Below are 26,301 nucleotides of genomic sequence, written 5' to 3'. Positions count from 1 at the left end.
TGGCCAGCATCCTAACCACTGAGCTACGGGCACCAAACCTAATGATGCATTTCCATGATGAGTCTTACCAGTTTATGTTTCAACGATTTTGGGGCTCTGCACATATTTTTTTTTACTGTTATGTCTTCCTGACATAGGATTTACTACGAAATGCTCCCCTATGGTGCTAATAATATTTTTTTGTCTTACAATCTATGCTATTTTTTTTGTTGTTTTTTGAGACAGAATTTCACCTTTATTGCCTTCGGTGGAATGCCATGGCACCTCACATACCTCACAACAACCATACCTCACAACAACCTCAAACCCCCGGGCTCAAGCAATTCTCTTTTCTCAGCCTCCCAAGAAGGGGAGAGGACCCAGTGACAATAGTGCCCTGCCTGTGCAGGCCCAATAAACACATGGCATTTCTAGTGTGTTTTATAGTCTATTGTGGATCACAATTGCTTGGCCAGGGAGGTGAAGAAGCTGGGACTAAAAGTACCTACCACAATGGCTAGCTATTTTTAGAGATGAGGTCTTGCTCTTGCTCAGGCTGGTCTCAAACTCACGAACTCAAACGCTCTGCCTGCATTGGCCCCCTGGAGTGCTAGGACCACACCCAGCCAAGTCACTCCAGTTCTCTAATGGCTACTTAAATGATCTTTTTCCAACTTTTTATATTTGTACTTGAATCTAACGGATATCACTTCTAGACAACATATAAGCTGGATTTTGCTTTTTAAAAAAACAGTCTGGCTTGGGGCAGCGCCTATGGCTCAAGGAGTAGGGTGCCGGTCCCATATGCCGGAGGTGGCAGGTTCAAACCTAGCCCCGGCCAAAATAAAAAAAAAAAAAGTCTGGCTCAGCACCCGTAGCACAGTGGTTCAGGCGCCAGCCACATACACAGAGGCTGGCAGGTTTGAACCCGGCCTGGGCCAGCTAAACAACAGAGACAACTGCAACAACAACAAAAAATAGCCAGGCGTTGTAGCAGGTGCCTGTAGTCCCAGCTACTTGGGAGGCTGAAGCAAGAGAGCCCAAGAGTTGAGGTTGCTGTGACGCTACAGCACTCTGAGGGTGATGAGACTGTCTCAAAAAAAAAAAAAAATACACTGATAATCCCTGCCTTTAGACTAGGGTATTCAGACCATTCACATTTACTGTAATTATATTGATATGGCTGGATTTACATTGCCACATTGCTGCTTATTTTTTACGTTTTCTTTTTTTTGTTTGTTTCTCTGTTCCTTACTGTCTTTTGTCTTTTATGTCTCTTAGTGTACCACTTTAATTATTCCAATCTCTTTTGATTTTTTTTTTTTGGCCAGTGCTGGGTGTGAACTGCCACCTCTGGTATATGGGGCTGGCGCCCTACTCCGTAGAGCCACAGGAGCCACCCTGTTGATTCTTTTTAACTGTATTTTAACTCTATTTCCTACCTCTAAGTATTAAAACAAGTATATTAATCACAGTCTACTTCAGATTAATATTAACTTGATTCCAGTAAAATACAGAAACTTTGTTCCAGTATTACTCCATTTGGTACTATTATCACCCATATTCTATGTATGTTATAAATCCAACTGATCACCAAATGCCTTCAGTCAGTTTCTACACTGTAGACCTAGTTAAGTCCATTCTATAAACCCATATTTACCATTTCCAGTGTTATTTCTTCCTGTAGACTTACATGGCCAATGAGTTTTATTCTGTTAGTCTGAAGAACTGACAGGTCTGCCAGCAATGGGTCCTACTTGATCTTTATCTGACAATGTCCTTTTCATCTTCATTTCTGAAGGACAGTTGTGCTGGATATAGAATTCTGGATTTACAATTTTCTTCTCTAAGTACTGTGAACATCAGTCACTTCCTTTTTGGTTTCCACTGTCCCAAGTCAGATATCAGTTGTTCATCATATTAATGCTCCCCTACATGTGATGAGTTTTCTCTTATTACATTCAAGATTTTCTGGCTCGGTGCCCCTAGTTCAGTGGCAAGGGTGCTGGCCACATATACTGGGAGTGACAGGTTTGAACCTGGCCTGGGCCTGCTAAATAATGACAACTGCAACAACAAAAAGTAGCCGGGCATTGTGGCAGGCACCTGTCGTCCAGCTGCTTGGGAGGCTGAGGCAAAAGAATCACTTAAGTCCAAGAGTTTGAGATTGCTGTAAGATGTGACGCCATGCCACTCTACCAAGGGCAATATAGTGAGACTCTGTCTCAAAAATAAATAAATAAAGAGATTTTCTGACTCACTCTTTTTTTTCGGGCAGGAAGGGGCTTTCCACAGTTTGACTATGATGAGTTTAGGAATAGATCTCTATTTATGATGGAGTTCGCTGAGCTTCTTGTGTTTTTTTTGTTTTGTTTTAAGACTGAGTCTCACTTTATGTCCCTTCGTAGAGTGTTGTGATGTCATAGCTCACAGCAACCTCAAACTCTAGAGCTCAAATGATCCTCTTGCCTCAGCCTCCCAAGTAGCTGGGACTGACTAGAGGCACGTGCCACAATGCCTGGCTGTATTGTTCAGAGATGGGGTCTTATGGGTCTTGCTTTTGCTCAGACTGGTCTCAAACTCTTGAGCTCAAGCAATCCACCCACCTCAGTCTCCCAGAGTGGTAGGATTACAAGCATGAGCCATTGAGCCCGGCTGCTGAGCTTTTTGGATAAGGTTCTTCTCAAATACATTTTTGTCGATATTTCTGTCTTGTCCCAACCATGACCTCAACCTTAGGCTACCACTTTTTCTGACTCTGTATACTCCAAATAATCCTACTACAATTAAAAACGTAGGGTGACGCCTGTGGCTCAAGGAGTAGGGCACCAGTCCCATATAGCAGGGGTGGCGGGTTCAAGCCTGGCTCTAGCCAAAACTGCAAAAAATAAAATAAAAATATGTATGTGTGATTCCAATTCACCAGCCACTTTCTTAAAAAAAAAAAAAAAAAAAAAAGAGAGAGAAATTCTCTCTCCTAGAAGCCATCAGAAACAAGTTCTAGCCTACAATATGCCCAAATTGGGTCTTAAGACAGTAATAAGACAGCATAAAAGAAAAAGAGGTAATTTTGAAAAAGAGACAAACAGAAATTCTAGAAACAATATTACATAGCAGTAAAAATTAACCATTGCTATACTCAACAGTATAGCTAAATATCAAAATTTTGAGTAAAAGCAAGACAACAAAGGGTATATACTATATTATTTCATTTATTTAAAGCAGGAAAAATTAATGCTGTTAAAAGTCAAGAAACTGATTACCCTTAGAAGGTAAGTAACAGCAAGTGGGCAAAAAGGGGTCTTTGTAAGTGCCAGTAATTCTGTTTCTTGATTTAAGTTACAAATTTTCTGTTTCTGAAAATTTATCTAGCTGTACACATGTATATATTATTTGTTATGTTTGCTACACTTTAGTTAAAAAGTTAAAAGAATAGGAATGGGCATGGTGGCTCATGCCTATAATCCTAGCACTCTGGAAGGCCGAGGTGGGTGGATTGCTTGAGATCAGGAGTTCAAGTCTAGCCCAGGCAACATAGCACGATCCCATCTCTGTAAAAAACAGAAAAATTAGCTGGGTGTGATGGTACATGTTTTAGTACCAGCTACTCAGAAGGCTGAGGCAGGCGTTGTCTGAGCCCAGAAGTTTGAAGTTGCAGTAAGCTATGATGACAACACTGCACTCTATCCCAATCAACAGGGCGAGACCCTATCTCCAAAAAAAAAAGTTAACAAAAATTGTATTCTCTTACCACAATAATCTAAAATTGGTGTGTTAGTTTTATAAACTATGTTGAACCCATTGCCAAAGCGCTTCAGCCAACCTAAACTGTGGTTCAATAAAGCTGTGCCCTATAAGGGTTTGAACACCAACTTGGAAAATAGAACCACCATGTTGTGCTAAAGGGAGGCTCCCCAAAGGGTGTTTCAAGCAACATGCTCCCAAGAGGATCCAAAGATTTGTGGTTTCTGATACAGAAACTGGAGCCACTCACTCCAGAATGGATTATAGTTTTAGAACAGTATTGGACTAGACGTGATCCTATAACTCTATCAAAACTCAGAAAAGTACTTCTCAAAAGAATTAGAAAAAACATTCAATATGGGCTCAGTGCCCATAGCACAGTGGTTATGTCAACAGCCATGTACACCGAAGCTGGTAGGTTCGAACTTGGCCTGGGCCAGCTAAACAACAATGACAACTGCAACAAAAAAATAGCTGGGCAATGTGGAGGGCGCCTGTAGTCCCAGCTATTTGGGAAGCTGAGGCAAGAGAATCACTTAAGCCCAAGAGTTTGAGGCTGCTGTTAGCTGTGACACCACAGCACTCTACAAGGGTGACATAGCAAGACTCCGTCTCAAAAAAAAAAAATTTCAACATGGGAACTCCGGGAGACACTAGTTATAAATGTAACATCTTGTGTTGAGTAAAGCTAAGACTGAAGGAGAGCTGTCACCAACACCATTTCAGTTGCTTCCCTCACTATACACTGAGCACTGAAGCTGGTTTTGGGTGCAAGCTACCTGGCATCCCATCAACCTGCAAGGCAGAAATAATTGCCTATTTAGTGAGTGAAGAAATACAGGCTAAGATCATATGCTTAGGATCAATCAGGTTGTGTGATCTGACCACAACTCTGCCTGCTGGCCTTTGAGCTAGGCTCTTTCCACATCTTCATCCCGCTTCACAAAGTCCTTGGACCCCCTAGGGTGTCTCTAATGCTCTAGGAAGACACACACACAGCATCCCCACCACCGCCCAGTGCCTGGTTTACTCTCTGTCCCTTGCTCTCTTAATGCATTACAAGGAAAGCACATTGATCAATTTCAGGAAACAATGCTCCATCTTCTACATGACCTCAGTTTGGAGGCCAATCAATGGCCCAATGGGGAAAAGGAACAAGAGACCCAGAGGCTAATGAAGCCATGCATGGGCTTTGGCAACTGAAAGATCTGGTTTGAGTCCCAACTCTAAGCTCCTTCAGCACTTAACCTTTCCCTCATAATTCACTGGCCTACCCTATAGGAGGAGCATCATGACTACAGGAGAGCACACGCATCGGGAGCCTAGGAAGACAAGAGGGACCCAGAAGATTTCTTTGTATGTGGGCTCCTCCTGCTCTGACTCCAAACCCACTCCTGGCTGCTCACCAGCCTCTCAACCTCACTTGAAGTGTCATGGATTCTTGTCCCAGCTGAAGACTGAGTCAGAGAGAGGGAAAAGAGACCTAAACTTATAGTTTTCGGGTTTTTTTTTTTTTTTCCATTTATACCTAATTTGTTCTTTTATTTATTTGCAGTTTTTGGCCAGGGCTGGGTTTGAACCCGCCACCTCTGGCATATGGGGCCAGCGCCCTACTCCTTTGAGCCACAGGCGCCGCCCTTCATTTATTTATTTATTTTTATTTATTAATATTTTTTTTTGAGACAGAGCCTCAAGCTGTCGCCCTGGGTAGAATGCCGTGGCATTACAGCTCACAGCAACCTCCAACTCCTGGGCTCAAGAGATTCTCCTGCCTCTGCCTCCCAAGTAACTGAGACTACAGGTGCCCACCACAATGCCTGGCTATTTTTTGGTTGCAGCCATTGTTGTTTGGCGGGCCCAGGCTGAATTTGAACCCACCCGCTCAGGTGTATGTGGCTGTCACCTTAGCCGCTTGAGCCACAGGCACCAAGCCTATTTATTTATTTGCAGTTTTTGGCCGGGGCCAGGTTTGAACCCATCACCTCTGGTATATGGGCCCAGTGCCCTACTCCTTTGAGCCACAGGTGCCGCCCTAGTTTTCATTTTGAAACTTTAAAAGAGATCATTGGCTTTGGAACAGGTACTGTAGTCAGCAGAGTCAGGGGGTGTCTTGGTATGAACATTCTGGACAGCTCCAAGGAAGGAGTGATATAGGTGCTGGGTCTAAATTTCTCTTGAAAGAGAAAAAAGAAGGCTTTTGAGTGAAGAAATGGTGAATTTGCTGTTATGCCTTTTAATCTTTTACTTTAAGAGTCTTACAAAAGATGAGTATCAGAAAAGTTACCCTTAAAGCAACCAGTGTTAAGGAGAAACCAATAGAACAGGCCACAGAAGATCCGAGTTTAGTGAATGCATGGCCCCCACCTCCAAGGAGCAATGTGCCCTAGGCTGGGCTCCCAATTCTGTTCCTAACCAAGTCATCCTGGTAGGGTGCAGAATCCCTAGCATCCCTAGCCACACTTCTGAGACCCAGGGTCCCAGGAAGGAGGTCCCTTGGCAACAATAGCACAGTTGCAGAGCGGCACCTGAGGCTCAGTCAGTAGGGCGCCAGCCCCATATGCCGAGGGTGGCAGGTTCAAACCCGACCCCAGCCAAACTGCGACCAAAAAATAGCTGGGCGTTGTGGCGGGCGCCTGTAGTCCCAGCTACTCGGGAGGCTGACGCAAGAGAATCGCTTAAGCCCAGGAGTTGGAAGTTGCTGTGAGCTGTGTGAGGCCATGGCACTCTACAGAGGGCCATAAAGTGAGACTCTGTCTCTACAAAAAAAGCCAACAAACAAACAAAAAAAAACAATAGCACAGTTGCTGGTGGAGGCCATGCTTGGGCTGTACCCACAGCCATCTCCATGATAACTCCAGCTAAGCTGATTCCTACACACAGGCATGCCCTGGTCTAGAGTGGGGCTTGTCCCCATCTAGGCACTCTAGTTCTGTCTCCCGGTCCCAGCACCTCCCAATGGTTCCTCCCACTCACCTGTGTGAGGTGCGCATATCCACAGGCCCATCACCCACCAGTCCTTCACTTCTGCCCGTAGCCTCTGTTGCCCTCAGCAATCCTTGGGCTGGGTCTGCTCCTGGCTCAGGTATCACCCTTACGTCTCCGTCAGTGTTTAAATCTGAAGCCAACAATCCTCTCTCCATTTTTATTTTCTTGCTCTCCACATCGTTGTCTGTTGGGTCCCTTTCAAGTGCTCGTTTCTGACTCCGTGTTCGGCATGCTTCTTCAGTCATTCTGAACTTAATGGGGAGGAGAAGACACATTTTAATTGGGCACAGTCAAGTTGTTGCCTTCTTCGAAACTTTTTAGAGCATTTTCCTCCACATGTAAGAATGGCAGAAGTAGGTACAACAAGCACAGGGCCCTCAAAGTGTCCCTAGGACATTTCTTCACTGCCTTGGGGAAGGCTATGCAGGAGCAGGGTGTCCCTGGCCTCCAGTGTGGCAGAGCATCTGGGAAACTGTGTTTGTCCTGCCCCATGAGGGGACAGAGAACCTGTGGCAGGTTGAACAGAAACAATGGGAGGTGGCTGCTTATCAAAAAGAAAAGGAAATTCTGTCCACTTCAGATCTAAAAGCGAACAGAGAGAAACTGTTCTAGATCTGAGCTACCTGCCTAGGGGATTCTTAGTACCTGCACTATCTGGAGTCCAGCAAGGGAGTGACTACACTGTCCTAAAAGCAGGGTCAAGGCCTGAGTCCAGCCCTATACTGTGGTGAACCCTGCTTCTCCCTTTCTGAGATGTTCCCTCATTCTCTGCTCACCTTCAAGGATTGGGGTGTGTATATGTGTGTCCCACATTTAACCCTTTGGTTGCCAATGAGGTACACTTTGAGCAGGGCAGGGCCTGGCCTATCAACATGCCATCACCTTGTACCTGCAGCACACACGTCTTGATTTTTAGAAAGAAAAAGAAGAAAAAAATAGCTGAGTCAGTTTTTGATCCCATGACATCACTGGGCTCTACATGACCCTTCCCAGGATTCAGCTGGAGAAACAAAGCACTTTCCAGAAAACCAGTCTGAACCGGTTCCAGACAACAAGCTGAAGTGTTGTTAACCCTCACAGAGACAGGACATAGGACAACAGCACAGTGATATCTGTCTGCAGGGAGGTGGGTGACATTCCACAGCAGGGTCTGGGACACAGGCACTCTTAAAGGGGCCACTCTGATCTCTGGCCTCCCCAATAGGGCAAGGCACATAATCAACACTGAGAGTTGGGGGTCTTAAAAAAAATAATAATAACTCCAGTGCTCACCAGGGGATAAAGAAGAAATTTAGTGCTTCAGCTCTCATAGAATTCCTAAAATGTCATAGTTTTCCACAGGACAGTTGGTGTCCTCCGTGTATGAGACTCAAAGAGAACCCTGACTCACACCTGTAGCATGCCTTCCTCTATTCTAAAGCCCTCTGGTTCTGTGTCCTCGCAGGCAGGGCACCCGTCTTCCTAGTACCCCAGGTTGCTCACTGTAAACACCCTGGGGAAGCCTGTAGTGGGCAGGGCTGGGTACACCCAGTCCCTGAGGCCATCTTCGGGGGGGTGGGGGGGGCAGCACAAGGCAATGAAGGTGTCCTGTCACCATATTATGGGATGCTCTCAAGCTGACTCACTTGCAATCTCTTTAAAGGAGCTGATTTCAAAAATGAATAATAGAACAAGGCCCTGCCCAAATGTGCCCTTTCGTACACTTAGACTGAAAGGAAGGAAAGTAACAGCTGCTTCATGCTTCTGAAGTCTGGGGGAGGAATAGGCCATTTACACACATGTTGGGCCAGTGTGGCCCAGCAGAACACATGGTACCTGCTCTAAAAGGAGGCCCACCCAAAAGGGCTGAACTGAACACATTTCCCAATAGCCACATCCTCCCCTGAGGTGTCCCCCCAGGATCCAGGGCAACTCTGTGCCCCCTGCCCCAACCCCCAAGGGCAAAGCCAGAGAATGTCTCTCTCTCAGCACCACCCAGGTGCCAAAGTTGCTCCTAATGTGGTGACCAGGCTGGGGGTTAAAAGGTAGAGGAAGGAAACCCCAAATCTCTATGGCACTGGCTTTCAGACTTAGCCTCTGCCTATTCCCCAAGCCCTCCTGGAATCCCAGCCTACAATACCACTCACTCCATAACAGCTGTTCAACCCCCAGCTGCCTCTCAGCCTGCCTGCCCAATGTACCCCAATCCTTCCACTCACCCAGCTTCCCCTCTAGCAGCTCTTCTCTTAGCAACTACTCCACCTCCCTATGTCTCCTCACTGCCCCAGAGAGAGGTGAGGGATGCTCTGACTTCACTCTTAGCCCTGAAGTTCTATAGTCTCTGTCCTGCCTTCAGTATTAGTTGACCACAAACCCTGTCTAACCTGTTGAATGATTGTCTATCCTGTCTCTCATGAGACCACAGAGATGCCCTCAGAGTGGTCACCACCCCCCCTTTCCCTCTCTCACTATGGGAGGGCAGGATATCACTTTTAAGAAGGATCTCCACAGATGATCCAGAAATTGTGAAAGAGAAGTGACTTTGGCAGCTGCTTTGGACAGCAGATATGTGTACTCCCAGACCCAGGGCAGGGAGGAGTATAACTAGGTGGGAAATGAGAGGAGATCAAGACCTCACACAATGGCCCCCTATAGTCAGAGGAAATTCTGCCCCTAAGGGTGAATCTCTCAGTCTGTCTGGTGCCTATTGTGGGGGAGGGGTCCCTAAGGGGATGGAGAAAGCATACTCCCATCCTGACACACTGTACCCTTCCCAAGACTCATAGCCCCTAGTGCTTCCCCCACTCCACCCCTGTTCCAGCCAGGCTGGACCTATCCCATTGCAGTCTTCAGCCTTGTAAGCCCTGAGCTCCAAATCCAAGAGCCTACGAGAAGTCCTCCCAGCTACTCCAACCCACATGGATAAGGCAGAAAAGATAACCTAATTGGCCAGGCTGTGCCTGAGTGTCCTCAGTTTATTGTCAGTAGGCCTCCCAGAGATTACAAGTGGTATAGGGCAGAACAAGGCCTCAGTAGTACCACTGGGTTGCTTCTCTCCAGCCCTAGACCTCAGGGCCATTCTGGTAGCTGGTCCCCAGCAGAGGGCCCACTGGCAGCATGTGCTTGGTGTGCAATGTCAGGGCAACTTACTAAGAAGCCAAAGGCCTAGAACTCTGCCAACCCCAGGCCTAAGAAAGGATGGACAACCTCACAGTGCTCACCTACCCAGTGCCTGTGCCTCCTCGAGGCAAATTATGGGGAGAAAGGCCCTTCTGAAGCAAGCCTCCCCCACCATAGGAAGGACAAGCACAGCTGGAAGGGGCAGGGCCAACCAGCCAACAGCAGGGGGTTCCTTGTGTTGGAGCGTCCTCCACAGCCATGCAGATTGACCTTGAACCTGCTACTAGACAGTCCCCAGACATTACAGGACATTTGCTCCTAGGGAGAGTGAGTACTATTAAGGAGTAATTATTCCTTCCTCAGGTAAGGCAGGACCAGTGTCCCCAGCACATCAGAGCTGGTGGCCACCACACCCAGGGACAAAGTTGTCAGGAAGAAGGAAGCATTACAAATGACATCTGCAAAGAGATTAGAATATTTCCCAAAAGCAGGTGAAGAGGCTGAATTGCCCCAACTGACAAATTAGGATTTGTTTTAAAATCTCTAGTGAGAGAAGACAGCATTAAGGTACATGTCTCCAACCACTTAAGTCCCACCCCAGGCCTGTGCAGGAACTGCCAGCACACAGAAGAGACCCCTTTTCTGAAGGCTGGGGATCTTGTACTGGCTACTACCTGATCAGGAAGAAGTCTCAACAGCAGTATGCTCATTTTAAAGATGAGGCACCAGGCACCAAGGCCACCAGTGCTGCCCAGTTCCTCAAGGTTTGAGGTTGGAACTGGGCCAGCCTCAGCCCCTCCTTCTCATTCTCCAAATGCCCCATGTGGAACCTCAGGTCTGCACAGCTCAGGTGGTAGGGATGTAGCCCATGTCCTCCACAGCTGGGGGCCACGAAGGTCAAGTTCTGGCCACACTGGAGACCTCTCCATGCACCTCAGCCAGGTCAGCCCAGCCCTAGAATGCTGACAGTGGGACTTCAGGATGGATGCAAATGCTCTTTTATTTTAGTAAAGGCCACCATCCAACTGGTCTGAGAGCTACAGGCAGAAAACATGTTCTAAAACAATTCCAAAAGATTGAATGATGCTGCGTCAGGAACCAGAATTCTTTTTTTTTTTTTTTTTTAAGAGACAGAGTTTTACTTTGTTGTCCTCAGTAGAGTGCCGTGGCATCACAGCTCACAGCAACCTCCAGCTTCTTGGGCTTAGACGAGTCTCTTGCCTCAGCCTCCTTAGTAGCTGGGACTACAGGCGCCTGCCACAACACCTGGCTAAAGAACCAGAATTCTTCTTAAAGCGGATTTGGGAGATCAACAGAAGGCACCCAGCACAGGTCTGGCACACCAGGCCAGTAAGTCTCTCTTGATAATTAAAAAGAAATTAAGTAGCAAGACACAAATCACACAGCCAAAAGCCTGAGGTGTTAGTCCTTGCTAAAGCTACTATTCCATAAAATGCTATCTATACCATATTGTCACTAGTATACTAGCAGTGATAATATTAGTAATACTGTTTCAGACATGAAGCAAGTGAGGCTTAGCAGTAAGTAGGTTAAAGGTACTTAGCAGAAGTGACAGGGCTGAGGTTCTGAGAAGTGAATTTAAAGCATTTTCCTACCTCCTCAATGAACTAGGGCAACTCACTGTCTCAATCAATCAATCAATCAAATCAAAACTGAAAAGAACTGGACCAAAGCAGTCATCTCTGAAGATTAGGAAACTTTCACTTACTGTAGTAAACATGTCTGTATCGCTTGAAGACTTTCTTTTAGCCATGACTATAAATCAATCTTGTATTTAAAAAAAAACATTAAAAAAAAAAAAAAAAACACTCAGTAAAATAGCAGCCCTACCTGCTAAGGTTAAGAACAGAGAGGACAAGTGCAAGCCAGGGTGAAAGTGGGGGTAGGAGGCATGTGGTATCGAGGTGGAGAGGAAGGAGGGTCCCCAGAGTGACATGGGGAAGGAAAGAGGCCAGCTCCTTTGATAGGTAGAACCAATAACACAAAACAAACATAGAACCTTCAGCAGACTATAGTGGACGACGCTGACCCTTACACAGTGTGAAAATGTTCATGGCCGGCTGGGAATGGTGGCTCTCGCCTGTAATCCTAGCACTCTGGAAGGCCAAGGCAGATGCACTACATGAGCTCAGAAGTTTAAGACCAACCTGAGCAAGAGCTAGACCCCATCTTTACTAAAAACAGAACAAAACTAGCCAGGTGTTGTGATAGGCGTCTATAGTCCTAGCTACTTGGGAGGCTGAGAAAAGAGGATCACTTTAGCTTAAGAGTTTGAGGTTGCTTTGAGTTATGAAGCCATGGCACTCTACCCAGGGTGACGGAGGAAGACTGTCTCAAAAAAAAAAAGAAGAAGAAGAAGAAGAAAAAGAGAGAGAGAGAAAGAAAGAAAAAATAGAAAATGTTCATGGCAGCTTAAAAATCTACCTTCTGTGACATACACTAGAGACCCTCAAACTCTAAGTAGTAAACCCAAACTTCTCAGCTTACCTCAACAGCCTGCCATCTACCTAGCACCAGGCTCCCCACAATGGCCAACACAGTGACTGCCCCTGCCAAGTCACAGCATCCCTCACAGGACTCTGATGGCAAGAGCCCCCACACCACTCAGCAGCTTTCTCTCTCCTCATGGCTCGATGCTAAACACTTCAAAGGCAAAAACTTCTCCTTCCCATTTATCTTCATTTTCAGTGAAGAATAAACAATATGGGCTTGGCATGTGCCACTCAGCTAAGCCTATGTTTTCATAAATTAAGACTCGTAACTGTGTAATTCCTGGGGTTGACCCACATGGCAAAGGGGAAGAAACAAGTAGTGCTTTCATTAACAAACTTCGTACGCTCTGACTGCCCTGACTTTCTGGAAGGTGTGGGGACTGAGACAGCAACCACTCATGCTGAGGTCAAAGTGGGAACAGGAATTAGGAAAGATGTTCCAGTTAGGGGAATAGCATGGACCACACCATTGAGCATGGAGGGTCTCAGGCCAAGGGAAGGGAGGCAGTGGTGAGTCCTGCTAAAAGCTTTCTCAAAAGAACAAAAGTTTTACCACCCACTGACTAAAGCTGGCCTGAAAAATAAAGACATGCCCAGGCATTATTTTCTCACGTACCTTATCAGGATGGGCTCCAGGCCCAGCCACTTGGTAAGGAGCTCCCTGGGCCTTCAAAGACCCCAGACTGAGTGACCTTCTCTCTGCAGTAGTCCTAGAATGAGAGCAGTGGTTGAAAGGTGTATACTGGCTAGAGCCTAGTGCCTCTCACATACCGGAGTGACAGCTACCACTCTAGGAGATCCTGAGAGTTGAAGACAGACATGTGACACACCACAAGGTGGAGAAAATCAAAGTCTGGCTGGCTAACATCTGGGATAGGCCTGGAACCTTCACCCACCACTTCTCTACCTTGCCACTCTGAGGAGCTGCAGAATCTTCCACCTTATGGCCCTAAAAGGTCTTTGGTTAAGCACATTTAAACCGTTTTCTTTTACCTGGAGGGACAAGCACATAGTGGGATTCAAGTGACCATACATACATGGTGAGGAGGAGGAGGAGCAGCCATTCTCAGAAGCCTCCAGAGCAGAAGTGAATAAAGACTAACGCTGCCCAGGGCTAGTATGTGAGAAGGTATGTGAGAAGAACTTACAGCCAGAAGGCATGAGCCCTCACCACTCTCTCCCCAACCAGAGAGTACATAGAATGTCCACAAGTGCTCACCAGGTAACAGGCTAAGCTATGTGACAGCAAGGGCAATCCATAAATGTCCCTGGGCTATCCTCAGCCCTGTAATTCCAGCTACATAGCAGATGTACTATAAACATCAGATGCACAAGCAGATGTAGATTTTACAGAGAGAAGCTCTCTGAGTTGGCGGACTAGAACAGACATTGCAGGCTTCTTTTCCACATTGGACTCCTCAAATCCAGACCCAAGTTTATCACTGCTTTGCTGTTACCAGAAATGTGGGCCTCTTACTTTTATGGCCATAACACCTAACAATGACTAAGCATTTAGCCTACATGGATCATCTTGGATGATCCTCACAACTACCTGTTAGGTGAATACCATCACCAGCCTCTGTTTATAGTGGGTAAACCGAGGCACAAAAGGGCCAAGTCACATATCAAGCAGATGGACCGATGAGTTAAAAGCTGTTCTCCAGGTAGTAGCCCTCAAAATACCTTGTCAAGCACCCGGAATCAGGCCTGAAGGTTCCAAGGGACACTGGAAACACCACACCAATGTTAATTTGGGCTTGACCTCAAGTTTTCACCACACAGAATACAGATGAGGCTCAACTTTATTGTCATGAGCAAACCCTTTTGGTGTTTGCTTTCAAAGTACATTAAGTTCTGATGTAACACAATGTAAGCAGCATTCCTAAAAACCACCATGGATACAAAATCATGTAACATAAACGCAGGGCTTATGGGAACAACGGCATTAGGTGCACAAGACCCCAAAATTTCACTTGTGGGCTAGACGCCCATAGCTCAGTGGTTAGGGCGCTGGCCACATGCTCTGGGGCTGGTAGGTCCAAACCCAGCCTGGGCGTGTTAAACAAAAAGAAAACTACCCAGGTGTTGTGGCAGGAACAGGAATATACAGTAAATACAGTAAAAAGGAATATACAGTAAATAATATTTTTGGCTCCCTAGTAATCCCAGCTACTAGGGAGGCTGAGGCGAAAGAATCGCTTTAGCCCAAGAGCTAGAGGTTGCTGTGAGCTATGATGCCATAGCACTCTACCAAGGGTGAGAAAGTGAGACTCTGTCTCAATTAAAAAAAAAAAAAAAATTCACTTGTGACCTAAAAAAGAAAGATAAGGTGGGGCGTGGTGGCTCACGCCTATAATCCTAACACTCTGGGAGGCTGAGGTGAGTGGATGGCTTGAGCTTATGAGTTTGAGACTAGCCTGAGCATAAGTTAGATCTCATCTCTACTAAAAACAGAAAAAACTGAGGCAAGAGGACCTCAGAGTTGCTATGAGCTATGACCCCAAGAGTTGGAAGTTGCTACGAGCTATGACGCCGCAACACTCTACCACGGTGATAGCTTGAGACTTTGTCTCTAATAATATGATGATGATGATAATAATAATAATAAAATAAAAATAAATTAAAAAGATAAACGTGGATACATGGCCTGATAAATGTGCATACATGGCCAGCACACTTGTACATATGCTCAGAAGCTAAGAAATATGCAAATGCTACAGGAAGTCTGACTTTTTACCATGGGCAAGCCCTTGTGTTTGCTGTGGGCATGAGTGGCTGTGGTTTCTGATTACCCTGAAGTTCTAGGAGGAGGCTGTCTGACCCAAGACAGGGATGGGTGTGGTCCATAATGTGTCAGGCTTTCAGGGAGCTTCGTGCATATCTGAAGTGTGGGCATTGTGATTTTATATACAAATAGGTGTTCTGTTAAGCTGGGAACTGTTTTCTGAATTCACCTGTATATATTCACCTAGCGCAAGAGTGCACAATTTTTTTCTTAAAAGAATATACAATAGGCTCAGCACCCGTAGCACAGGGGTTATAGTGCCAGCCACATACACAGAGGGTGGCAGATTCAAACCGAGTCCGGGCCACCTAAACAACTGGGCGTTGTGGAGGGCGCCTGTAGTCACAGCTACTTGGGAGGCTGAGGCAAGAGAATTGCTTAAGCCCAAAAGGGTGAGGTTGCTGTGAGGTGTGACACCATGGCACTCTACTGAGGGCGACATGAGACTCTGTCTCAAAAAAAAAAAAAAAAAGGAATATACAGTAAATATTTTTGGCTCTGCAGGCCATTTGGCCCTGTGGTTCTGATAGTACAGATGTTCCTCAGTATCCTTGGGATTAGTTCCAAGATGGCCTCCCACCCTGATACCCAAATCTTCAGAAGCTCAAGTCTCCAATATAAAATGGCATCATATTTGGTGGCACCTGTAGCTCAGTGGGTAGGGCGCCGGTCACATACACCAACGCTGGCGGATTTGAACCCGACACAGGCCAGCTTAAACAACAACTGCAACAACAACAAAAAAATAACCGGGTCTTGTGGCAGGCGCTTGTGATCCTAGCTACTTGGGTGGCTGAGGCAAGAGAATTGCTTAAGCCCAGGAGTTTGACATTGCTGTGGGCTGTGAGGCCGCCATTGCACTCTACCCAGGGCAACAGCTTGAGACTCTGCCTCAAAAAAAAAAGCATCTTATTTGCATATAACCTCTTCATACCTGCCTACTTCCCATCTCTAGATTACTTACAATACCTAATACAATGTAAATTCTATGTAAATGTTATACTGTATTTATATTCACTTATATTGTTGCATTGGCATTTTTCATTGTAACTACCCCTCCAAATATATACATAGTAGAACCTCCACAGTTGACCGCCTCCCACATTGACCCCTCTCCTAGAGATGACCTTATTTTCACAGACCAGACATGCACCAAATGTACTCAATGGGAGTTCCTTATGTTGACAACCCCATGTTGAACAGTTTCATCACAGACCCTCGGGTAGTAACTAGCAGAGGTTCTACTGTATTTTTAGCAGTAATGTCCTTGTCTGACCCTTCAAATAGTTTTGATCCACAATTGGTGGAATCCAAAGATGCAGAACCAGGGGATACAGAAAAGGGGCTGACTGTACTTACTTGAATGGGTGTGGCTGTATCCCAATAAAATTTTATTGATGAAAACAGGCCATCAGCCTGAGTGCTATAGTTTTCCAACTCCTAGCCTGGTATTTCTCCTGGCCAAACCACAGATGACCAAGTGCAACATCTGTGCTATGTTTCAACTGTTCCCTAATACATCAATATTGTTGAAACAAACCTGATTTTCCAAAACAAGCCTTATAGCAGAACTGACTACAGAAAAAAGTGTTTTTTTGTTGTTGTTGTTTGTTTTTTTAAAGGACTTGAATATGGCATTCAATCCAAGGCCAAGGACCCAGGTTAACTATTTTTTTTTTTTTTTGAGACAGAGTCTCAAGCTGTCGTAGAGTGCCATGGCGTTACAACTCATAGCAACCTCAAACTCTCTGGCTCAAGCGATTCTCTTGCCGCAGCCTCCCAAGTAGCGGGGATCACAGGCGCCCACCACAACACCCGGCTTTTTCGTTGTTGTTGTTGTCATTGTTGTTTTAGCTGGCCCGGGTAGGGTTCAAACCCTCCATCCTCAGTGTATGTGGCCAGCACCCTACCCACTGAGCTATAGGCACTGCCCTCTAGGTTAACTCTTTTGACAAGTCAAAAAAATTTAGTGTCAAAAAGGGCCAAGTGCAAATAAGACAGCTTGCTGTAGGGTCAATTTTATACTGTCCTAAAAGCCCACACTTGAAACTCTCAAGATAAATAGGTCAATCATACATAGAAGGAAATTACACACTATAAACTCAATTATTGCAGTGGATGAAACTTTAACAGAGTTAGAGAAATAAGTACTTCCTCAGCCCAGAGGCCTGAGCATCAGACCAAAGGCCTAAGAGGCTCAGCGCCTGTGGCTCAAGCAGCTAAGGCGCCAGCCACATACACCTGAGCTGGTGGGTTCGAATCCAGCCTGGGTCCGCCAAACCACAATGATGGCTGCAGCCAAAACCAGCCAGGTGTTGTGGCAGGTCCCAAAGTCCTACCTACTTGGGAGGCAGAGGCAGGAGAATCTCTTGAGCCCAGGAGTTGGAGGTTGCTATGAGCTGTGATGCCATTGCACTCTACCCAGGGTGACAGCTTGAGGCTCTGTCTCCAAAAAAAAAAAAGAACAGGGGCTGACAAGGACCTGAAGGTCTCAGGGTCCAGCCCACAAAATGGATTATGGTCTCAGAAGCAGGCAGCGCCCATAGTTCAGTGGGTAGGGCACCAGCTACATACACTGAGGCTGGTGTTTCAAACCCAGCCCAGGTCAGCTAAAGCAACAGTGACAACTGCAACAACAGCACCTTGGTCCTTCAATTCTGCACATCATTTCACCCCCAACCTGGTGGCGACCTGTGTCCTGTCAAGTCCACAGTGGAGCTCCCACGAGTTGAGGACAGGATACAGGTTTTCTGAGCCTTCTGCCTGGTGTTGAGAGGCCTATCAAGTGGCTAAGAGGTGCTGCCAGGTGGACAACCACTTTGCAAAAATAAGAAATGTGGCCAAAAATTTTTTCTGTCCTACTGAAGAGATTTAGTCACTCTTGCAAAGGCTTCTCACAAGATGGACATCTCACCATCAGCCTCTGATGGCTGATGCTCTCAGTACCTGAGTAGCACCCTTGGCCCTACCTAGGCTATAAGTTCCAGTGAAGCTGAGGTCAGCAAGAAGAGAGGGGAGGGGACAAGGAACATGTGGTGCGCTTATGATCATGAGCATATGACCTTACAGGATAGAATCCTGGTGGACATAGGCAATAGTGAGGCACCGAAAGGGCACCTTCCTGTCCCCTGAAGCCATATAGCACGCCAGGCTACTTACACATGGAGTCACCTTGCATGACATACACATGCATGCACGTGCACTCATATACACTTGTGTATACACAATTTTCATTTCTTCCAATTTCCAAATCTTGTCCAATTATCTCAAGAAAGGTCTTTGTTCTATGTTTGATTCTGAGCAAAAGAATAGCAGTTCTTAATGGTGTTCCATTAGATCCATCAGCATCCACATAGCTCCTGATCTACTCGTCTCCAAAAAATAAGAAAAACGAGCTAGGCGCAGAGGCTCACGCCTGTAATTCTAGCACTCTAGGAGGCTGAGGCTGAGACTGATGGATTGCTTGAGCTCAGGAGTTCGAGACTAGCCTGGACAAGAGTAAGACCCAGTCTCTACTAAAAACAGAAAAACTAGGCAGGTGTGGTGGTGTACACCTATAGTCCCAGCTACTTGGGAGGCTGACGCAAGAGGATCACTTGAGCCTAAGAGTTTGAGGTTGCCGTGAGCTATAATGATGTGACAGTACTCCACCCACGGTGACAGAACAAGACTTTGTCTCCAAAAAGAAAAAAAAAAAAGGCTCGGTGCCTATAGCACAGTGGTTCTGGAGTCAGCCACATGCACTGAGGTTGGCGGGTTGGAACCCAGCCAGGGCCAGCTAAGCAACAATGACAACTGCAACAAAAAAATAGCCAGGTGGTTTGTCGGGCGCCGGTAGTTCCAGCTACTCAGAAAGCTGAGGTAAGAGAATCGCTTAAGCCCAAGAGTTTGAGGTTGCTATGAGCTGTGACGCCATGGCACTCTACCAAGGGCAACATAGTGAGACTTTGTCAGAAGAAAAAAAAAAAAGCCACAAAGTATGGAAATGAGATCAGACGCTGGGGCCAGAATCACAAACTCATGGACATGTGAGGAAGCTCAGACCCCCTACAGAGGCTCCCTGATTCTCACCTACCTTCTCTATCTCAACCCACACTCCCATGGCCCAGCAATTTCTCACCCAGGTGAACAGCAGAATGATCTCTAACCACCAGCACTGCAACCTCCTTTGTCACTACTACTTCATGCCAAAAATACATAGTAATTTCTTTTTTCTTTCTTTCTTTTTTTTTTTTTTTGAGACACAGCCTCAAGCTGTCGCCCTGGGTAGAGTGCTGTGGCAACACAGCTCACAGTAACCTCCAACTTCTAGGCTTAAGCAATTCTCTTGCCTCAGGCTCCCAAGTAGCTGGAACTACAGGTGCCCACCAAAACGCCCAGCTATTTTTTGGTTGTAGTTGTCATTATTGTTTGGCAGGCCCAGGCTGGATTCGAACCTGCCAGCCCTGGTGTATATGGCTGGCACCTTAGCTTCTTGAGCTAAAGGCGCCGAGCCAACACGCAGTAATTTCAACCTCCAGCAAAGCCAAAAGAACTTACTGCTGTTTACTGTTGCTTATCTAGACAACACATGAACTCTAAAAGGGAACTTCCGCAGCATGAAGAGCCTGATCAGTGCCTGCAACACCCCTTTCTAGACCACAACCTGCCTGGCCCCACAGGATGTGGACTGCCAACAGGCCCCTCAACTCAGGAATCCCTGACTATAAAGGATCCTCATATGCTAGATGAGGACCTCCTAGGGACCAGTGACCATGGGGCCCCTCCTCTGTGGAGGGCAGTCAAGGGAGGGGCAACTCGGTCCCGGCCACCATAGGAGCAGGGACCTAATGAAGGTTGGGAAATGTGTGTACAAATCACTATTCGACTGTAAGTCAACAGTGGAAAAGGAGTCCACCATGCTGGCCCAAACAAAGAGAGGAAGAATCTAGAAATGCTTTTATTTAAGCTGGGCCCCAAGGCTAGAATCTGGATTTGAACAGAGGCAAGAGGAAGGAAGAAATGTTAGCAGAAAAGGTGACATAGAAATACACAGGAATTTGAAAATTCATCCCAAGAAAAGCAGATGAAACAAAATAAAAGATGATTCATACTTTTAATGAATAGCCTTTAAAAACATTCTGGTACAGATGGGACACTTGTATTCAATTGAATATACTGAATACCAGACTGGGGGTAGGGTCTGCAGAAACCTGTCAAATGCCACAGAACATACTCCCACACAATTTGAACAAAGTGTCTCCCCTCACAACACCACATTCATGATGCTAGCCCTAGTATTGGGGGGGGGGGGCGCCCCAGGCAGTGACAGTCCCCGAAGGTGTTCCCTACTTAACCTTTCTACAAATAGATGCTACTTATATGTACCACGCTCACATGCAGCAGTCAGAAGGGGAGGTTCTGCTCCAGAGCACGTACAGGGCACAGGTAACAACTCAGGTGTGCCCTTGCACCGCACAGCCAAATGGCAAGGTCCCTCTTCTCAGTGCTCCATCTGAAATGCTAATGACCCAACCAATATAACCTCATTCCCATCACCAAACAGACAAAATCAGAGAATGTGAAGCAAAATCAGACCAAGACACCCATCCAAGACACACATATTCAGTCCTTGGTTCCAGAGACTAAAGTTATTAATAATGAAAGTAGTAAATGGGAAAGGCACCTCTAGCTTACAATATATAAATATAACACATATTTACAATATGATTTTTTTTTTTTTTTGAGACAGAGCCTCAAGCTGCTGCCCTGGGTAGAGTACTGTGCCATCACAGCTCACAGCAACCTCCAACTCCTGGGCTCACCGATTCCCCTACCTCCGCCTCCCAAATAGCTGGGACTACAGGCACCTGCCCAACGCCCAGCTATTTTTTGGTTGCAGCGTCATTGTTGTTTGGTGGGCCCAGGCTGGATTAGAACCTGTCAGCTCAGGTGTTATGTGGCTGGTGCCTTAGCCACTTGAGCCACAGGCACGGAGCCACAATATAATTTTTTAAGGTGAAAGGCTTACAAACAATGCCTCCTAAATAAAGTTCCGAAAATATATTTATTTATTTATTTATTTATTTAATTTATTTATTTTTGAGACTGAGTCTCAAGCTGTTGTCCTAGGTAGAGTACCATGGTGTCACAGCTCACAGCTGACACGTCAAACTCTTGGGCTTATGGGATGTGTATGTGGCTGGCCCCTTAGCTGCTTGAGCCACAGGCGCCGAGCCGCAAGAGATCTCTTGAGCCTAGGACTTTGGGCGCAACCTGGGCAACACAGCAAGATCCACCTCAATAAACAAGCAAAATTTAAAAACCTGATGGTCTGCAAATTCCTAAACACAAGTCACCCTTAAGCCTATGAAGTGAAGAGCAGCCCTAATAGCATCTCATTCTAACACTGGGGGCAGAACAAAACAGTTTGGGGGACAAGTTCTCTCTAAAAAATATATAGGTCACTGCTCTCAGCAACTGCTAGCTGATTACTCCACCACTCAAACTTACCATAGGGACATGCAGGACCAGGCCTGGGAAAGCCAGGTCCCCAGACCTCAACCAACCTTTCGTTGCAGAATCATAGTGTATTGGGCAGGGAGGTGGGGGTGGGTGGCTGTAGAAATATAGTTCCTATCCAGGGAAGATGGTGCAAGGATTGTACTGTTATATTCCCCTGGACGCCTGAAAAGTTCTGAAAAGTGGGAACAAACAATGCTGACCACAAACAGGCTGTGTGAAGGCCCCACGAGGATCTCAATTAACTTCTGCACATACCTCTGCTATGGCCTCTGAGCACCCATTCGCAGCAATCTGAGATAAAAATTTGTCTTAATCCCTAAATCATACTAGACAGTAAGAAAAAGTGTACTTAAACTGGGCATAAGTTTATGGGGAGAAAGACAGCACATTAAGTCTTTGAAACTACTGATAGCTCCTGGGGCTCATTGCTGGAGATCAAGACTTGGTTTCTGTGTGTGATATCTCAGAAGTGCTCAGAGCCCAATACCACCCAATCTGAGGCCACACTTAAAAGAATCCCTGCATGGGCACCTAAGCCACCATCAGCTGGGGCCTGTGCCCATGTGCAAGCTCAAGCCCAAGCCTGCAGCTTCAGAGGGAGAAACAGATGCACCATGAAAAACACACAACACAGAAACAAAGGTACTGCCTGTGAAGGGGAATCTGAGCAGTCTTAAACCTCCACAGGTAAACAATGACCAGAGCCCCAGCTGTGGTATGTCACTGTGAGGGTTAGCTGGCTGCACTCTCCTCCTTCTGTCCCCTCTCAACTGCCTCCTGGGCCACGGAGCCTACACTGCCTATGAAGGGTTATGCCTGCCATTTCCATGCCATCTGCTACATGCCCATCAGGCGTCGCATCACAAAATGGGAGGTCTTAACCCTTCCAGGGCCACACTCTCTCAGGACCAGGCTAGGCAGAGCTACAGCCCTGACCACCAATTCCATCAAGGCCTGTGGCTGAAAACGGCAGAGAGGTTTAGCACAGGAAATTCCACAAAGGGCCAGAAAAGTCTTCTCTGTTCCTGGAAGGAAATGCTAAATGGAAAGTGAAAGAACTGAGTATTCATCTCTTAACATTTATTTTATTTCATTTTTTTTTTTTTTTTTTTTTGGAGACAGAGTCTCAAGCTGTCCCCTGGGTAGAGTGCCATGGCATCACACCTCACAGCAACCTCAAACTCTTAGGCATAAGCAATTCTCTTGCTTCAGCCTCCCCAGTAGCTGGGACTACAGGTGCCTTCCACAATACCCGGCTATTTTTTGTTGTTGTTGCAGTTATCGTTCTTTTAGCTGGCCCAGGCCAGGTTTGAGCCCGCCAGCCTCAGAATATGCGGCTGGCGCCCTATTCACTGAGCTATGGGCACCGCCCTTCTCTTGCCATTTTCATCAGGCACCCAGCAATGTAGTGACATATGGGCTGGAGGCTTCCTTTGTCAGGCTTCTCCTTCAAGCATCATTGAGCTATAGGGAAGACCACAGGCAACAAGCAGGGAGACATACTTCTAAGATGAAAGAAAGTTTCTGGTCTCAATGCAGTCTGTGGACCTACCCACAAGCAGTCCTCAGAGCACATCCTGCATAGCTGTTAAAACCTAGGACAGAAATCCTACTTCTACTCTTCAACCTATAAATGGGACTCTTACCCTTAGAAGTGGGGGGTCCCTGAGGACAGACCTGACAACTTCATCTATAGCAACCTCTGGGTGACAGGTTGGCTAAACTGTCCCATGAGTTGTACACAAGAGGGAAGTTCTCTCATCAGTATTCCTTTGGTAAAATATGCTACCTAATAAGGTGGAAGCAAAGGTCTTGCCTGACCAGGAGGCCCTGCAGGTAGCCTCTCTGACTCCATTTCCAGCCATTCCCACCACCATCCTGTTCTCTTAGCTCTAGCCACAACCACTTCTACTTCAGGGCCCTTGCACCCTACTCTCTACCAGGCTCCTCTTTAGGTCTATGCTGATACCAGCAAAGTTACTTCTATCTCCTATTCACACATGCCCTTAAGTCTCATCTCTACTCCTCCATTCTGCTTTATCACCTCTTGATTACTCATCTCTCTGCCTGCTTCCACCCCCATGAGAATAAAGGACACCTCTTTGTTCAGCACTACCATCCAAGGGCCATGGGTACACAAACGCTTAGCATGAAAGAGGCCCTCGATACACATTTGTTAAACATATTTTAAAAAATACTTTCAGGCTCGGCACCCGTGGCTCAAGCAGCTAAGGCGCCAGCCACATACACCTGAGTGGGCAGGTTTGAATCCAGCCTGGGCCCGCCAAACAATAATGATGGCTGCAACCAAAAAATAGCTGGGCGTTGTGGTGGGCACCTATAGTCCCAGCTACTTGGGAGGCGGAGGAAGGAGATTCACTTGAGCCCAGGAGTTGGAGGTTACTGTGAGCTGTGATGCCACAAAACTCTACCCAGGGAAACAGCTTTTGAGGCTCTGTCTCAAAAAAAAAAAAAAAAAAAAAACTTTCAGAACTCCCAGCTATTATCCTCCCACCAAAATATTAAACAAGCCAGAATGTCTTCAGACCAATACAAAAGATAACAAAGATAGACAAAATCCTCATGTCACACCATGTAAGAAAATTAACACAAAACCCCAAATATTAAGAGCTAAATCTACAAAACTCTTAGAAGAAAACACATTGGTGGGGGCAGAGGGGTAGAATGTCATGACATTGGATTTAGCAATAGATTCTTAAAATGACACCAGAAGTACACAAAAAGATCATCTGGATTGCATCAAAATTAAAACCTTTTGTGAGAAGAGAGAAAAACCACCCTGAGAATGTAAAAATAAATCAGCAAACCATGTATCTGATAAAGATCTAGTGTCCAGAACATACAAAGAATATATAAAGAATTCTTACAGCTCAACAACAAAAAGACAGCAACCCAATTTAAAAAATGGGCAAAGAGGGTGGGGCCTGTGGCTCAAAGGAATGGAACGCCGGCCCCATATTCCGGAGGTGGTGGGTTCGAACCCAGCCCCAGCCAAAAACTGCAAAAAAGAAAAGAAAAGAACAGACATTTCTCCAAAGAAGGTAGTTAAATGGCTAATATGCACATGCGAAGATAACTGGTCATTAGGGAAATGCAAATCAAACCCACAATGAAGCACCATTTCACACCCACTAGGATGGCTATCAAAAAAGCAAAAAATAACAAGTACTGGCTGAATATGTGGAGAAATTAGAACCCTCACATATTACTGGGAGGAATGTAAAATTATACAGTGACATGGATAACAGTCTGCCAGTTCCTCAAAAAGTTAAACACAGAATTATTATACGATCAGCAATTCCTCTCTTAAGTATATACCCCAAAGTATTAAATACAGGTATTCAAACAATAACTTATAGCTGAAGGTGAAAAGCAGGAATATTCAGTATAGTTAAAAAATAGAAACAATCCAAATGTCCATCAATGGATGAATACACAAAGAACAATATATCCATTCAATATTGGCCCATAAAAAGGAATGAAGTCCTAATCCAATACAGACAAACCTTAAAAACATGCTAAGTGAAAAAAGTCAGACAAAAAAGGCCACACACTGTATGATCCCATTTACAGTATATGAATTGTCCACAACAGGCAAATCCCGAGACAGACAGGAGATGAGCTGCTGCCAGGGGCTGGGGAAAGCAGAGGTTAGGCAATGGAGAATGACTGCTAATGGGTATGGGGTTTCTTTTGGATTGATGAAATGTTCTGGAATTAAAGGTGATAACTGCACAATATTGTGAATTTATTTATTTATTTATTTATTTATTTATTTCGTAGAGACAGAGTCTCACTCTAGGTAGAGCGCTGTGGCATCACACAGCTCACAGCAACCTCCAACTCCTGGGCTTAGGCGATTCTCCTGCCTCAGGCCTCCAGAGTAGCTGGGACCACAACGCCCAGCTATTTTTTGTTGCAGTTTGGCCGGGGCTGGGTTTGAACCCACCACACTCAGTATATGTGGCCGGCACCCTACCCACTGAACCACAGGTGCCACCCTATTGTGAATTTATTTAATGTCACTAAACTGCAGGCTTTAAAATGGTAAAAATGATGATTTTTATTAGTATGTGAATATTACCTATTTTTCTTTTTTTAAAGCAGCAAGGAAACAAAGAAAAAAGAACAAAAATCTCAATCCCAAGAGCTACAACTCCCTCTAGAGCTGCTAAACAATTAAAAGGCAAAAGAAGGTTTAATCTGACCCCAAGAACACAGAATTGGGTCCTCCAAGAAAGACACCCCTTTTGTGCAATGGGATCTCAAATCACCACACAGCCATTGCCCAGTAGGGCACAAAGTCCTTCCCCCGTGCACCAGTCACCTCAAGCTCTCTGCAAGCCCTCCATACAGGTGGGAATTCAGAACCTTTTCTCAGCAAAGGAGCCAATGCCTTGGGTTTCGAAAACGTGGGATAGGCTCTGTGCCTGTAGCTCAGCATCTAGGGCGCCAACCACATACACTGGAGCTGGCAGGTTCGAATCCAGCCCAGCTTGCCAAACAATAATGACAACTACAACAACAAAAATAGCTGGGCATGGTGCATCTTACAAGGGTATATGTGAAACTTGGTAAAGGGTCTGTGAAGCTAGTGAATGATGCCCCATGATTATATCAATGTACACAGCTATGATTTAATAAAAAAAAAAAAAAATAGCTGGGCATTGT

The 26,301-nt window shown here is 45.8% G+C and overlaps 1 protein-coding gene across 19 annotated transcripts in view; it reads right to left on the bottom strand.

Annotated features, from left to right (window-relative positions):
- GATAD2A (GATA zinc finger domain containing 2A) overlaps nt 1–26,301 on the bottom strand; it is a 130,999-nt gene that overhangs the window by 36,600 nt on the left and 68,098 nt on the right. For 8 of the 19 annotated variants that reach the window (XM_053585313.1, XM_053585328.1, XM_053585327.1 and 5 more), the window contains 2 exons: nt 12,937–13,030; nt 6,697–6,959 (listed from right to left, as the gene is read on the bottom strand). In XM_053585313.1, coding sequence (XP_053441288.1) covers nt 6,697–6,953 — 257 coding nt within the window. In that variant the 5' untranslated portion in view covers nt 6,954–6,959; nt 12,937–13,030. The remainder of the gene's footprint in view (nt 1–6,696; nt 6,960–12,936; nt 13,031–26,301) is intronic. The other 11 variants (XM_053585322.1, XM_053585325.1, XM_053585324.1 and 8 more) reach the window with 3 other exon arrangements.

Source organism: Nycticebus coucang, chromosome 3 (assembly GCF_027406575.1).
Source record: "Nycticebus coucang isolate mNycCou1 chromosome 3, mNycCou1.pri, whole genome shotgun sequence".
In the NCBI taxonomy this organism is placed as follows: Eukaryota; Metazoa; Chordata; class Mammalia; order Primates; family Lorisidae; genus Nycticebus; species Nycticebus coucang.
This window is presented reverse-complemented; position numbering and strand designations above follow the sequence as displayed.